At 40.6% G+C, this 16,107-nt stretch overlaps 1 protein-coding gene across 5 annotated transcripts in view; it reads left to right on the forward strand.

Moving 5' to 3' along the window:
* Positions 1 to 2,381: 2,381 nt before the first annotated feature.
* The window catches only part of lrrc28 (leucine rich repeat containing 28), a 30,655-nt gene continuing 16,929 nt past the window's right edge, over positions 2,382 to 16,107 (forward strand). Inside the window, exons 1-3 of one of the 5 annotated variants that reach the window (XM_012958796.3) lie at positions 2,382 to 2,480; positions 4,593 to 4,710; positions 8,818 to 9,041. In XM_012958796.3, coding sequence (XP_012814250.1) covers positions 8,874 to 9,041 — 168 coding nt within the window. In that variant the 5' untranslated portion in view covers positions 2,382 to 2,480; positions 4,593 to 4,710; positions 8,818 to 8,873. Of the gene's footprint in view, positions 2,506 to 4,592; positions 4,711 to 8,817; positions 9,042 to 16,107 lie in introns of all 5 variants that reach the window. The other 4 variants (XM_012958795.3, XM_012958797.3, XM_012958794.3 and 1 more) reach the window with 4 other exon arrangements.

Raw genomic sequence — 16,107 nt, forward strand, 5'->3', positions numbered from 1 at the left:
AACATTCATGACCAAAGCAAACAATGGGAGGTCAGGTCTAGATGGGACCGCTATATAACCAGCACAAGGATACAGAATAAGATATACCCTACACAGGATTAACCCTTTATCTGACCCATAACCATGATCAGCTTTTTCTCTCTCCCCCCAAGGTACCCAAATTTTCCACTTCATGGTTTTCTCTTTTCCCTTCTATTATGACTCTTAATTGCTCCTGTTAATTCTTAATATTACTGTCAACCCAAGATAATGTAGCTCATTTGATCAATGATAAATGTTGATAAACAGGCCTGTCCTGTACCTTGAGATATGGTCATTTTAGTTGAATCACCCAATTGTGCTGTAACATGGCTATTACTGACATTCTGACCTTCTACTCCTGATAAAGCACACCGCGGTGCGCGAAACGCGTTGAGTTTTATTTCGTCTGCTTACTTCTACATTTTGTAAGTACTTTTATTTTTAGCAGAAATTTTATATTAAACGATGTTACACTATTTGGCGTTTTTTCCTCTTTCTGTTTGAACTGTGGATTCGCCTACATCTAACCTTGATCTCCTGCTGTAGAGCTTGATTTCATCGCCTTCCGGTGAGCCTTTAGAGTTACTGCACACAGTGGTGGATATATTTATATTTATTATTCACAATAAGGTGATTGGCTTTGTTATTTCAACAAAGGTTTAAAACGTTATTACACTAAGGGGCCCATTTACTTACTCACGAACGGGCCGAATGCGTCCGATTGCGTTTTTTTCGTAATGATCGGTATTCTGCCGATTTTTTCGTAGCATTACTACTTGCACGAAAAGTTGCGACTTTTTCGCAGCTTTCGCGCCGAGTACGAAAGATTCGGATTCATTCAAGCTTGAGTATGGTGACTTTTCTTGGGCCAGGATGGAGCTGCAGGGTGCCATTGAGCCCTATGGGAGACTTTCCTTGGGCCGGGTTGGAGCTGCAGAGTGCCATTGAGCCCTATGGGAGACTTTCCTTGGGCCGGGTTGGAGCTGCAGAGTGCCATTGAGCCCTATGGGAGACTTTCCTTGGGCCGGGTTGGAGCTGCAGAGTGCCATTGAGTCCTATGGGAGGCTTTCCTTGGGCCAGGTTGGAGCTGCAGAGTGCCATTGAGTCCTATGGGAGACTTTCCTTGGGCCGGGTTGGAGCTGCAGAGTGCCACTGAGCCCTATGGGAGACTTTCCTTGGGCCGGGTTGGAGCTGCAGAGTGCCATTGAGCCCTATGGGAGACTTTCCTTGGGCCGGGTTGGAGCTGCAGAGTGCCATTGAGCCCTATGGGAGACTTTCCTTGGGCCGGGTTGGAGCTGCAGAGTGCCATTGAGCCCTATGGGAGACTTTCCTTGGGCCGGGTTGGAGCTGCAGAGTGCCATTGAGCCCGATGGGAGACTTTCCTTGGGTCGGGTTGGAGCTGCAGAGTGCCATTGAGCCCGATGGGAGACTTTCCTTGGGCCAGGTTGGAGCTGCAGAGTGCCATTGAGCCCTATGGGAGACTTTCCTTGGGCCAGGTTGGAGCTGCAGAGTGCCATTGAGCCCTATGGGAGACTTTCCTTGGGCCAGGTTGGAGCTGCAGAGTGCCATTGAGCCCTATGGGAGACTTTCCTTGGGCCGGGTTGGAGCTGCAGAGTGCCATTGAGCCCTATGGGAGACTTTCCTTGGGCCAGGTTGGAGCTGCAGAGTGCCATTGAGCCCTATGGGAGACTTTCCTTGGGCCAGGTTGGAGCTGCAGAGTGCTATTGAGTCCTATGGGAGGCTTCCAAAATCATGCTATGTCTGAAAGTTTCAGCCGCCGCTTACGAGCGCTCAATACGAAAAAGTTGCGACAAGATACGAGCGCATCGTAATGGCTACGAAAAACTCGCGTTTTTTTGCGCAAATCGTAATGGTAACGAAAAAGTCACGACAATTTCCGAAAACTCGTAAAGGCGCCGAAAATTCGCAAAAAAAACGAAAAAGTCGCAAAATGTTCGTTTTCCAATCGGAATTTTTCCATTTCGGATTCGAATTCGTGTCTTAGTAAATGTGCCCCTATTAGTTGTTTTGTTTCATTTTATATATGCGCTCCCTTCACACTTTTTTGGACACTGACATTCTGAATGCCTGTTATAATTACTGTGTACAAAATACCAATAAAAATCTAAGTTACAAAAAAAAAAGACGAGAGCTGAGAAACATGACTTCTAATGATTTAATGGGAGGAAAGGCCCATTGGCACCCTTTAGGCTATTGACTTCACATCCACGGAAAACTGTGGTAAAAGTATGTTGAGGCCAGACTAGCAGGCATTAGTAGCCACTCTTGCTAGAGTGCCACCTACATACCTACCCCCAAGCCACTAAGTGCAGCGCCGCGGCGCTATATAGGCCTCCCGTGACGTCACATTCTCGCGAGATGTTGGCGGTAGCTGGCTGCCAGCAGGCAAGGGGATACTCAGCATTTAGGGATGTTTACACAGCGATCTGCGGACTGTGGTAAAAAAAGCGAGACTGTTGGGCGGTATGTACTTGGGGGTTAGTGAGTAGCACGGTTTCGCTTCTGCGCTGTCTGTGTGGCGCTTAGCTGCAGCGATTCTTGTTATGTCCTTAAAATAATAGGGGAGGGGGCACTGACCCCAGTGTGTGAGTTACAAACGCTGAGTAAATCCGCACCTGGGCACTTGCTACTAATTAGCCATTTATTGTCTTCTGCAAGTTCATGAAATGGGACTGGTTGCTATGAGTTACTGTCCTGGTTACTCCAGTGTTAGTGAATGGCCCCATAGATACACTGCTGTGTATAGTACAGTGTGAATAAATATTCATTACAGTTTGGGATGGTAAAACCACTGACATCAATATAGGTTTACCGCTAAGGGAAAATAATCCTGTTATGCATTGCTGAAACACTATTGGCCCTGATAAGCAGTTTATTGTAAATGTGAGCGAACACACCGGTATAATGGCTCAAAGTCTCTTGCAACAAGCAATGGCAGCTATTCATAGAGATAGTCTAGTAAAGGCTTTACCTCTAAGTTAGCTTTTGGTGCATTAATGTCCTTTACTTAGCCTCTTTGCAGTTGGCCTTAATGGTTTTTTTTTTTTTTAAGGTTTATAGATTTTGAACTACACAGTATTTCATTGGAACTGTGCAGTAAAGAGAGGATGCTGAACTGGAACTCACAGATGCTTGATTGCACTGGCATTTTAAAAATAACTAAGGCTGCTGTTGTTACTGGTATTGTGAATAATTGCAGAGGAATGCTGAAACTAATTTTAGCAGATGTTTTAGAATTTTGAATGGCCTTAGGGATTATATTTTAGATTTTTACAATGTGTATGAATCGGTAGACTGACCAGTAACCTATTGATTGTAAAATGTGTGTTATATTGACTAAGCAGTATTTTAATTCCACACAATCTATTTATAGTTTTTGAACTATTTGCCTTAGTCTTCTACTTCTTTCAAGCTTTTAGTTAGTGTGAATTGCAAAAGTGCTCAGAGAAGCACCCTAAGCAATAAGATGATCTGATTGTTTGGTCCCCGGCCAACCATTGGATCATAATTGGAGCCTACAGAGACCTGTTGGGTGTAGACACACGGAGCTACTAGTAGCAGCTACTTGTCATGGCTACAAAATTAGACAATGCTGATCATTTACTGATAATTGTCTCTGTGTGTTTTAGCAGAAGCAACTCTCAGTATTGTCTATGGCAGGGTATTTTCTAGCATTTAGTAGCTGCTACTAAGTAACTCCATGTGTTTTCTCCCTTATTTAGTCTCTGCATTTCTATAGTTAATATATATAAGCTGCTGTGTAGCCATTCAATCTGAAATAAGGGTAAATGCCACAGGTTTACATAGCAGATAACGGATAACCTCTGTATAATGAAATTTAGACAGGAATCTGTATTCTGCAGAGCTTAGCTGTGCACATGTACACAAATTTTGAGGCCGCACAAAGTATCACACCGTATTTAAAATTGTGCACACTTTAAATTTTTTTGAATTTACTGTTCCTTTAATGTTTGTATGTCTGACACAATAAGATGCTTTAGGCTAAGACCCACTTACCGTACTTTAATGTGTAGTAAGTACAACTTTAAATGGAACAGCCAAATGTCTCTCCATATTTCCATATTTTTACTCTTTACACTACATGGCAACATAAAATGAGGCCTCAAAATGCCCAGTGAGAGTCATTGTCTCCATAATGACAATAGATTTAGCTGACATGTCTGGCTGTGCACCCATGAACATGTATTTATTAAGGTGCAACTACAGTAAAGTTGATTTTCAGTGGAAACAAATGCACTAAAGCTGTAGGAAGTGTACAACAGATAAACAGGAAATGTTGTTGCATTTTAACATTTACACTGTACCTGTATGTAAAGATTCTGCGTCCAGAGGCTTTTTTTCATGAAAACCCTGACCACATCTAAATTTGGTTTAAAGCAATTTGACTTTCAGATGTTCTCAGTTTCTCAAATTGTTGTAGACTTGGGATGTGATTGCTTGTATAACTACATCTTCCAATGTTAAAAGTGGTTGTTTACATTGAAATTATCCTCTTTATCCTTTAATAATTTTATTTTTTTGTTCAACAGCTCTTAAGTTTGAAATTTGAGTAGCTATCTGGTTCCTTGGGTCCCTAGCAACCAGACAGTGGTTTTGAATGAGAAGCTGGAATATGGACAGGAGAGCACCTAAATAGAAAGATTAGTAGTAAGTACAGTACAATTGTAGCCTCTTAGCTGCCGGGGTCAGTGACCCCCATTTGAAAGCTGGAAGGAGTCAGAAGAAGAAGAAGGCTAATGATTTAAAAAAAACAAACAAAAAAAAAAATTATAAAAAATTAGTATTAATTGAGAAGTTTCTAAGAATTGGTTAAAACATGCAAAGTTGACAAAGTTGAACTACCCTTTTAAAGGGGTGTAGGTATGGTAGCCATTATTTTTCATGTGAACAATTAATATCAGTACTTTAAAATATATTAGATATTAAAATATTGTACAGGTATAGGACCCATTATCCAGAATGCTCGGGACCAAGGGTATTCCGGATAAGGGGTCTTTCCGTAATTTGGATCTCCATACCTTAAGTCTACTAAAGAATCAATAAAACATTAATTAAACCCTATGAGATCGTTTTGCATCCAATAAAGATTATTTATATCTTAGTTGGGATCAATTACAAGGTACTGTTTTATTACAACCGAGAAAAAGGAAATTGGTTTAAAATTCTAAATTATTTCATTAAAATGGAGTCTATGGGAGACGGGCATTCCGTAATTCGGAGCTTTCTGGATAATGGGTTTCCGGATAAGGGATCCCATACCTGTACTAAAAAAATGTTAGTTTTATCAACATTGTATTTGTGGTGGGGTTGCTGTTGCTATTGCTGTGTATGGGCATCTGATGGTTATTAGTTGTACATACCTGATGAGTGTGGTCTGCACAGATAACAGGCTAAGCTATTAGTGATTGACCCAAAACCCGCAGGTTAGGTGGCTTCAGGTTGAAATTTGGGCGACCGTTGCAAGTTCGGGTTGGGTGTGTGTCAGACTGAGGAAGTAAATGGCTCCTCTGCTCCTGAAGATTCCCTGTCTTTAAACCAGGGACATGTGCAGACACCAGTATGGGGCTGGGTGCAGGTCCTAAAATGTCAGCATTTTGCGGGTTAGGGTCAAATGTGAGTTGTGTTCACAGGATGAACCTAAGCAACCTTAAATCCTCAAAAAAAAACCCAAACATTAAAACTTTAGGAACCTTAACCAGGATCCAATATCATTTATGTGGAAAAGTTGCTTTCCTTGTGAAAGGCAAATGACTATCTCCCAAAATGCTGGAATGGAATATCTTCCCTTGGGCTGTTCAGGTTCTGTGCAATGTACTGTTCCACGAGTTTGACCTCCAGCCTGCACTAATTACTTGGTACCTATGTCTGCAATTTGGCTGCACACGTGGATGGCCAAGTTGCATGGATGCAATCAACTGGGCTATAGGCTGAAGCTATGGCAGGTGCATCCCTTTTAATTTTCTATCAGGTTTTGGCCTTGCCTATTTTTAAGTAAGAGTCGTATATTGACAGGGTTTTCATTTCCAAGTGACCAACCGTTGTTTTAGGCAGAACGGTTGGCTGAGGTTGCTTATTGGCCAGTTTAGTTAAAGAGAAATTATGTTGGCCAAATATATTGTCTAGAGCAGCGTTCTCAACCTGTGGGTCGGGAACCCTTTGGGGGTCAAATGACCCTTTCACAGGGGTCGCCTAAGACCATCGGAAAACACATATTTCCGATGGTCTTAGGAATAATTTTATGGTTGGGGGTCACCACAACATGAGGAACTGTATTAAAGGGTTGCAGCATTAGGAAGGTTGAGAACCACTGGTACAGGATTTCTCTGACAACTTGAGTCTGAAAATCTGAATTTATAGCATGAAATATAACAATATGATATTATGGATGGTAGACACAATTTTGCACATTAAAGGTTAATTTAGTCTAGACGGTATCTATAGCAATATGATGCTGCAAATTGTAATGGAGGTTATTTGAGATCTCCAAGTGTCTGGTTACCATGGTGATCCAATTCAGTTACATAATTAACAACCACCAAAATCCCTTCTGTCTCGAGCTCAGTTGCAATTTTGCCATCTGTTTCCTCAGAGGCAATTTAATTCTTTTCAGGATAGCACGGGTTTTTGGGGGTGCCAGGTAACACCAGGTCTCAGTGCCCCATTAATCCGCTTTACACAAACAATTCTATATGTACTGAAGGTATATTTGTGAGGCTGCATCTCCTCATTATTACTATATAAACAGTAATCTATTCTGTACTAATAAAAGGTAAAGGAAAACAAAACCACATCTAGATGTGGTTTTCTTTGTTTTCCTTTAACTTTTATTAGCACAGAATAGATTACTGTTTATATAGTAATAATAAAATAAGGAAACACATAAAATCAAATTAAGAGGCAATACTGTAGCATAATATGCAGATAAAGTGTATTAATTGAATCAATAAAATGAGGCCTTGTTGAACTGTAGGACTCTGTATTAGCAGGTATATGTATTAGCACTGAATGTAGAAAATAATATTCAAGACTTTTCTACATTTGGCACTGTAATCAAACAGAGACACTGGCACTGTAATCAAACAGAGACACTGTTATTGAAAAATAAAGCTTGTATTAGTGCCTTAAATGTTTCTAACAAGAAGTTCTGATAAAAAATTAACTGAAATTTGAAAATATGACTTTAGTGCTTGCATAAAGATGCTGCATATGGCAACTGCTTTATGTCTGATATTCATGTTGTATTTATAAAAGAACCATTATACCATCAGAAGTTGTGCAAAGTGCAATTTTCAAAATCAAATCAGCATGTTTTGTACCCACAATGCAGCCTGTTTTCCTGCAGTTGCATCTGACACATTGAAATGAATGCAATTGTATATGCTTGTGTTTAAAATTGGATGCAAGTTGTGACAGAGTTGGGATTGTGCCGTGTGGGGTTAAATTGGCATGAGTGTGCAACTCTTTTAAAGCAAGCCCGCTCTGCATGTTCTGCCAGCCTACTGGGAGGATCCTGGAATCGCTGCCATGTTTATGGTGGTGGCAGCTGTTGGGTCCCCGTGCATCAGTAGGTGCACTTACGCACAATTCAGCAGGCGAGGCAGGATGGACGCACTAGCTCTTAGCACTACACAGGCAGCACAGATTGCTTGTTTTGACCCAAGAACCTTAAAGAATAGCATCATTAGCAACATTTGTGTCCATTTTTAGCACACTTGTGGTTGTAAATGGCCCTTCCTTTCTAAAAGCCAGTATCTAGAATTAGTTAGTAAGGAAACCATGAAATCTTAAATGATGTGCATTTAAAAGATGAAAAGTGTCTGTTTCGAGTAAAAGTACTGTAAACTGCCCGATACGTATTATAAGTAATGAAATAATACGTTATTTACATAAGTCAGTGCTGTCCAACTTCTCTGATATAGAGGGTCAGAATTTTTGTGGCCTAGATGGTGGAGGGCCAATAATGGAAGCCAGTTTTTGAACTGCACCCACTTCAAACCATACCCATGTTATCACTAGCTTTTAAGACCATACCCACATTAATGGTGGTAGAGCAGCAAAAACACAAATGTTTGGTCCTCACTGCAGGGATATGACCCTTCATTCATATGTGAAAGAAGTTTATTATGTCATATTAAGACATACCCTTAAATCCATATGCCGCCACCTCCTCCACCACCCTGTGGATAGCACAACAGCCCCCAGCATATAATTACATACCTTAGGGACCATATAATGACTATTTCCAAATGCTAACAAACTCCCAGAACAAAGGCAGCATAGGGCAGGAAGAGTATGGTACACACAGGCAGCATAAGGCAGGGAGAGTATGACACACACAGGCTGCATAGGGCAGGCAGAGTATAGCACACGCAGGCAGCATAGGGCAGGCAGAGTATGGCCCACACATGCAGCATAGGGCAGGAAGAATATGGCCCACACAGGTGAGCATAGGATAGGCAGAGTAGGGCAAAAACAGCATAGGGCAGGCAGAGTATGGCCCACACATGCAGCATAGGGCAGGAAGAATATGGCCCACACAGGTGAGCATAGGATAGGCAGAGTAGGGCAAAAACAGCATAGGGCAGAGAGAGTATGGCACACACAGGCAGCATAGGGCACGCAGAGTGTAGCTGTAAGGTAAGAAATGGATAAACATTTGGGAAGCAAAAGTTTGTTTTTGACAGTGAGTGCTAAACCTCCATCCATATAGACCAATTGGTGTGTTGAACCCTTTCTTTTCCCATTGTGTTGCAGAGATGATATGAAATGTTCCTGATTTTCATGGTTAGTTGGATGGCCCCTTTCGAAACATGGCATTTGAACTCTGCCATACTATTTCTGTGGCCAGGCTGGAAAAACACAAGAATCTTTTCTTAAATTATCGGAATCTCAACCATTTCCCTCTGGAACTGCTAAAAGATGAGGGGCTGCAATATCTGGAGAGGCTTTACATGAAGCGAAACTCTTTAACGACCTTGGTAGGTAACCTTAACATATAAACAGTAAAGATTGATAGTATTATATGTATGCAGTGGTTTGTTCCTCAATACTGTTCATTTTTTTTGGCAGTCTCCACCTAAAAACAAGAAAGAAAATGGAAAATAAGCAAAAAAAAGTTTTAATTTTTATATATATCCAACGTTTTGGTGACTGAAACATTGGACTTTTTTTTTTTTTTAAGTTTCTTTTCCCTAAAAACTGTTTTTATTTTGACAGCGTGACTATTGGATAAGATATTGGATATTGGATAATTACGCTGTCGTGTGACTTTTTTTTGCACAATTTTTGTGGTTTTATTGCATTTTTATCCCTGTGTTAGAGTTCCTGATCTGTTTTTAGCATTCATTGCTTTGCCATGTGTAACTTTGGTGTAGAAAAATAACTTTACCTATTTTGAATTCATCAGAATGTGCACTTTCCAAAAATATATGGTTTTCTGTCAGGGGGCTCTGTGTGCAAAAGCTGAGCTGGCAGGCGAGAAATCCATGTGCGCTATTTTTATTTTGATGTCAGTACATACCACGGACTTTGGTATATCTATGCATATTGGGCATCAAACTGTTCAGTTAGACCTTTAGTGTTCCTATTTGGGGTGACTTGCCTTTGTATGCAAGAAATTGTGTGAGATAAATGCAGCAAATTGCAACATTTTTATGCGATTTTTCTGAAATGTCATAAAAACCACTAACTTTAGGAAAGCTTTGCAGATTGATACTTTGGTGTAGAAAGGACTCTTTACCCATATTGGATTTTTCAGGATGAATACTTTCCAAAAATATATGGTTTTTAGGGGTCACCCTACATTTCAGCAGCTTTTACCCGTCATAAAACTGCTATGTGTTTATGAATTAGGTAAAGGTAAGCCATGAAATTAGTGTGCACAAGGTATATTTTGGGGTCTCTAAGTGCCATGTGCTTTGATAAACCTATGTACAGTGGGCATCAAACTGTTCAGTAGACCTCTGGGGTTCATATTTAGGGTGTTTTATCTTGGTACCTAATCACCTATTGAAAATAAGATGCTGCATATTGGAAGTTTTGAGGTGTTTTTTGGAAATTTCATAAAAATCTGCAAACTTAGAGAAAGCTTTGCGGCTTGGTACTTTGGAGTAGAAAGACATGGGTACCCATATTGAATTCAGGGCAATGCGTACTTTCCAAAAATATATATGGCTTTCTGGGGTGAGCATACTTTTTTGTAGTGTTATCCCTCATAAAAGGATGTAAATGTGTTGATTTTGCAGGAGCTGAAATGACAGATCATATGGGGGTATGTTCCCATTGGGGCCCCTACATGCCACACACTTTGGTAAACCTATACATATTGGGCATTCAAATTTAGGGTGTTTTATTTGGTTACTTTATGACCTGTAGGAGATAAGATACTATAGACTGGAAGCTTTGAAGCAATTTTTTTTTTTTAAATTTCACAAATTTTGATAAAAACCAATAACTTTAGGAAAGCATTGCAACTTGGTAGTTTAAAACAGACAGACAGTGCCTATTCTGGATTCCCCAGAATCTATTCTTTCCAAAAATGTACAATTTTCTGGGATAAACCTTCTGTTAGTGGAATTTTTGGCCTTGAAATCTAAAGTATGCAGCTTTCTGAAGCAGTGCTTTGGAAATTTGGTAGTGTACTGCTGGGAGTTTTTGACCTATACAAGTGAGAAATCTCCATAAAACTATATATATTTGAAATTGGCACATTCAGGAGACATGGGACTTTCCAAATCAGTTGCATTTTCGTGCATAAAATAATTTTTGTTTCTAGTGTGTGTGTGTGTTTATATTATGGAAAATATTCTTTTCCTGGGTAAACTAAAAGTCCCCCTGAGGATAGGCCCCTAAAGTAAAAGAGTGCAAAATGTTCTAAAACTGTCTGGCAATACAAGTTCTGCTTTGACCTAAACAGCTGGCAGTGAAAGGGTTACAGGATGAGTAAAAAGGTTTAACCTTCTACCAAGGAATTGATATTGTTATGTGTATATGCCATCTACAGGGTTAAGTTCCCATTTGCCCTGTCTTATACATTTCTTTTTTCTTTTTTTTTTTTACCAAGCATCAGTATATGTCGTAGCATAATGCAGCGGGGAGCAGATATTGCTAATAACATTGGAACATTTGACCACCTTCAATAAATAAGGACTGACCACTTCCTTTTTTTGTAGAAAGTTATAAAAAGGGAACTTACTGTATCTATTAATGGAGAAGAGTATTTCCTGTGAATCGTGTTAGATGTATATGTATATTTGTATAGATGATAAAACCTGTATGTGCCAGCTGCCTTATTGATATACAGACATCCTTAACCAATCGAAGTGGTACATGAGTTAAAAGTACAAGGAGCTGCCATTTCTTTGCTTCTCTTTTATACATGGAAGTTGGCATTGGTCTTCCTGCAAAAGAAGCATTTGCTAAAGTATTAATTTTACTGTTGCCAGGAGGATTCAGTTTGTTTGAATCGTATAAGTGGAAACAAGTAGAACTACTACTAATTCTGTGTCTTGCAAGGAAATTATTAGAATTTTTGGATTTTGTCAAACTGCACTAACAAAAGTTTCTTTTGTGGCTTTACTGTACTACTTTACAGGACCAGGGCTGTGTTTGTTCTTTATATATTTACACATCAACAATGTTCCCATGTTCTTTCCATTGATACGATGGAATTGTGCTGCTGCAAGACAATATAAGTGTTGCAAAATCAAAGACTTGCCTAGAGGTGGACATACAGTGAGAAACATAAGTTTTTGAACCCTATTTTGCTATTTTGCAAGTTCTCCCACTTAGAAATCATGGAGGGGTCTGAAATTCACATTGTATGTGCATTCTCACTGTGAGAGACGGCATTTAAAAAAAAATTTAGAAAATCACATTGTATGATTTTTAAAGAATTTATTTGTATTGCACTGCTGCACATAAGTATCTGAACACCTGGCAATCAGCAACAATTCTGGCTCTCAAAGACTTGTTACTCTGCCTTTAAATAGTCTGTCTGAGCTCTTTAAAGACACCTGTCCATCCTACAGTCAGTCAGACTCCAACTACTACCATGGGCAAGACCAAAGAGCTATCAAAAGACACCAGAGACAAAATTGTGGACCTCCACAAGGCTGGAAAGGGCTACAGGGCAATTGCCAAGCAGCTTGGTGAAAACAGATCAACTAACATAGTAACATAGTAACATAGTAAGTTGGGTTGAAAAAAGACATACGTCCATCAAGTTCAACCATAATGCCTATATATAACCTGCCTAACTACTAGTTGATCCAGAGGAAGGCAAAAAACCCCATCTGAAGCCTCTCTAATTTGCCGCAGAGGGGAAAAAATTCCTTCCTGACTCCAAGATGGCAATCGGACCAGTCCCTGGATCAACTAGTACTAAGAGCTATCTCCCATAACCCTGTATTCCCTCACTTGCTAAGAATCCATCCAGCCCCTTCTTAAAGTTATATAATGTATCAGCCAGCACGACTGATTCGGGGAGGGAATTCCAGAACTTCACAGCTCTCACTGTAAAAAATCCTTTCCGAATGTTTAAATGGAACCTCCCTTCTTCTAAACGAAGTGGGTGCCCTCGTGTCCGTTGGAAGGACCTACTGGTAAATAAAACATTAGAAAGGTTATTATATGATCCCTTTATATATTTATACATAGTTATCATGTCACCTCTTAAGCGCCTCTTCTCCAGTGTAAACAGAGCCAACTTGGCCAGTCTTTCTTCATAACTGAGACTTTCCATACCCTTTACCAGCTTAGTTGCCCTTCTCTGGACCCTCTCTAACTCAATAATGTCCCGTTTGAGCACTGGAGCCCAAAACTGAACAGCATATTCTAGATGGGGCCTTACCAGCGCTCTGTAAAGGGGAAGAATAACCCCCTCCTCCCGTGAATCTATACCCCTTTTAATACAGCTCAAAACCTTGTTTGCCCTTGCAGCTGCTGCCTGGCATTGCTTGCTACAGCCAAGTTTATTATCTACAAGGACTCCAAGGTCCTTCTCCATTATGGATTTGCCTAGTGCAGTCCCATTAAGGGTATACGGGGCTTGCATATTTTTACATCCCAGGTGCATTACCTTACATTTATCCACATTAAATCTCATCTGCCACTTAGCTGCCCAGATTGCCAGTTGGTCAAGATCCTGCTGATGTCACATCCTGGATAGAATTGACTGGTCTGCAGAGTTTTGTGTCATCTGCAAACACTGATACATTACTCATAATACCCTCCCCTAAGTCATTTATGAACAAATTAAACAAAAGTGGACCCAGTACAGAACCCTGAGGGACCCCACTGAGAACCTTACTCCAAGTAGAGAATGTACTATTAACAACCACCCTCTGAACCCGATGAAACGACTTCACTAAGACCGATAGACCTTAGCTTAGAAAGCAGTCGTTTGTGGGGAACGGTATGAAATGCTTTGGCAAAATCCAAATAGATTATATCTACTGCATCCCCACTGTCCAGCTTCTTACTTACCTCATCATAAAAAGCAATTAAATTGGTCTGACATGACCTGTCCTTCATAAAGCCATGCTGATTACTGCTCATAATGGCATTCTCCACTACATAATTTTGAATGTGATCCCTTAACAAGCCTTCAAATAACTTGCCCACCACGGATGTCAAACTTACAGGCTTATAATTGCCAGGCTGAGATCTTACTCCCTTTTTAAATATGGGAATGACATTCGCCTTCTTCCAATCCCTAGGTACCATACCTGATGAAAGAGAGTCTGAGAATATCAGAAACAAGGGCCACTGCAATTCTGCCCCTAGCTCTCTCAGTACCCGAGGGTGTATTCCATCTGGCCCAGGTGCCTTGTTTACATTTATCTTGTGTAACCCTTTAAGCACCATATCCTGTGCCAACCACTGTGTAGTTGGAGCTGAGGCAACAGTGCAGCTATTGGGTGGGACTTGGCCCACTGGCTCCTCTACTGTATACACAGAAGAAAAGAACTGGTTAAGCACATCTGCCTTTTCTGTATCCGCTGTAACCATATTGTTATTATAACTCAATGGGGCCACACCCTCAACCTGCATCTTTTTACTATTAATATACTTAAAAAACTTTTTGGGGTTAGTCTTGGCCTCGGCCACGATGCGCTCCTCATTTTCTATCTTTGCCTTCCAGATTGCTGTTTTACAACACTTGTTATAGTGTTTATAATCATTAAACGCATCTACTGTCCCCTCTGACTTATATTTCTTAAAAGCTTTCCTTTTTTTCCCTATTAACTTCTTTACCTCAGAGTTAAGCCACATAGGTTGATTCTTAACACTTCTACTTTTTCTTATTAATGGAATAAATTGAGAACAGTAATGATTTAATATCATTTTAAATGACAACCATTTCTGCTCTGTGTTTTTATCAGAAAACATAATGCCCCAATCTATGCCCTGAAGCGCTGCCCTTAAGGAGCTAAAATTTGCCTTCCTAAAATTCATTGTCTTTGTTGCCCCCGTGTAAATTTGTTTCCTGCACCAAACATCAAATAAAATAACATTATGGTCACTATTGCCCAGGGGTTCAACCACTTGCACATTTGCTATACGTTCTGTTGGAGCAATTGTTAGAAAATGGCTAAAGAGGCTAAAGACGACTGTCAGTCTCCCTAGGACTGGGGGTCCATGCAAGATCTCACCTTGTGGGGTATCACTGATGATAAGAAAGGTGAGCAATCAGCCCAGAACTACAAGGGAGGAGCTGGTCGATGACCTGAAGAGAGCTGGGACCTCCGTTTCAAAGGTCACTGTCGGTAGAACACTACGCCGTCATGGTTTCAAATCATGCATTGCACGGAAGGTTCCCCTGCTCAAGTCATCACATGTCCAGGCCCGTCTGAAGTTTGCCAGTGACCATCTGAATGATCCAGAAGAGGCATGGGAGAAAGTCATGTAGTCGGATGAGACCAAAGTAGAATTTTTTGGTCTAAACTTCACTTGCCGTGTTTGGAGGAAAAATAAGGATAAGTTGAATCCCAAGAACACCATCCCTACTGTGAAGCATGGGGGTGGTAACATCATGCTTTTGGGGGTGCTTTTCTGCGAAGGGGACAGGATGACTGCACTGTATTAAGGAGAGGATGAATGGGGCCGTGTATTGTGAGATTTTGAGCAACAACCTCCTTCCCTCAGTCAGAGCATTGAAGATGGGTCATGGCTGGGTCTTCTAACATGACAATGACCTAATACTTGAGTGCAGCAGTGCAATACAAATACATTATTTAAAAATCATACAATGTGATTAACTGATTTTTTTTTTTTTTTTTTAAATGCTGTCTCTCACAGTGGGAATGCACTTACAATGTGAATTTCAGACCCCTCCATGATTTCTACGTGGGGGAACTTGCAAAATTGCAGGGTGTTCAAATACTTATGTTCCTCACTGTATACGGGTCGATAAAAGCTGCTGACAGTCTGAGACATCACAAATTCATTAAGTTTATGAGCCCATGTATTGGGCCCTCAGATGGGCCTACCCAACCATTATCTAGACGAAAAACAGACAGATGTCAATTGGGCAAGTTTAAAAATCCTGGTGGGTTGCTGATGCGCCCTCTATCCTGGCAATGTGATCGAATTGTCATTGCCATTGGCATGTGGGCCAAACGATCTGATTAATCTGGTATTGCCAATGTCGAGGTGGTAATATTGGGGAAAGATCCACTTGTTTGGAGACCTCACCATTTGTAGGTGTGGGGGTTTAAAAACATCACAAGCTCATTGAAAGGCTGCTCTCCTTCCTAAATATACATCCCCGGCAGGACAGTGAGTTATCTATATGTGCACGGCACAAATTCATTCAGTATCAGTAAACAAGCCATTTCATCAAATGGATTGTAGCACACAAGATCTAATACTGCTCTTGCTTTCTATCTGTACTCCATCAGGAGAGCACTAACTACAGCAGGGAACATTTTTTGCTCATGAGCCACACTCATATGTAAAAAGTATTGGGGAGCCACTCAAGAATGAAAAAAGTTCTTTAGAGATGCAAAATAAGGGCTGTGATTGGCTGCCCCATGTGGAGTG

The sequence above is a fragment of the Xenopus tropicalis genome, chromosome 3, assembly GCF_000004195.4.
Source record: "Xenopus tropicalis strain Nigerian chromosome 3, UCB_Xtro_10.0, whole genome shotgun sequence".
NCBI classification, from domain to species: Eukaryota; Metazoa; Chordata; class Amphibia; order Anura; family Pipidae; genus Xenopus; species Xenopus tropicalis.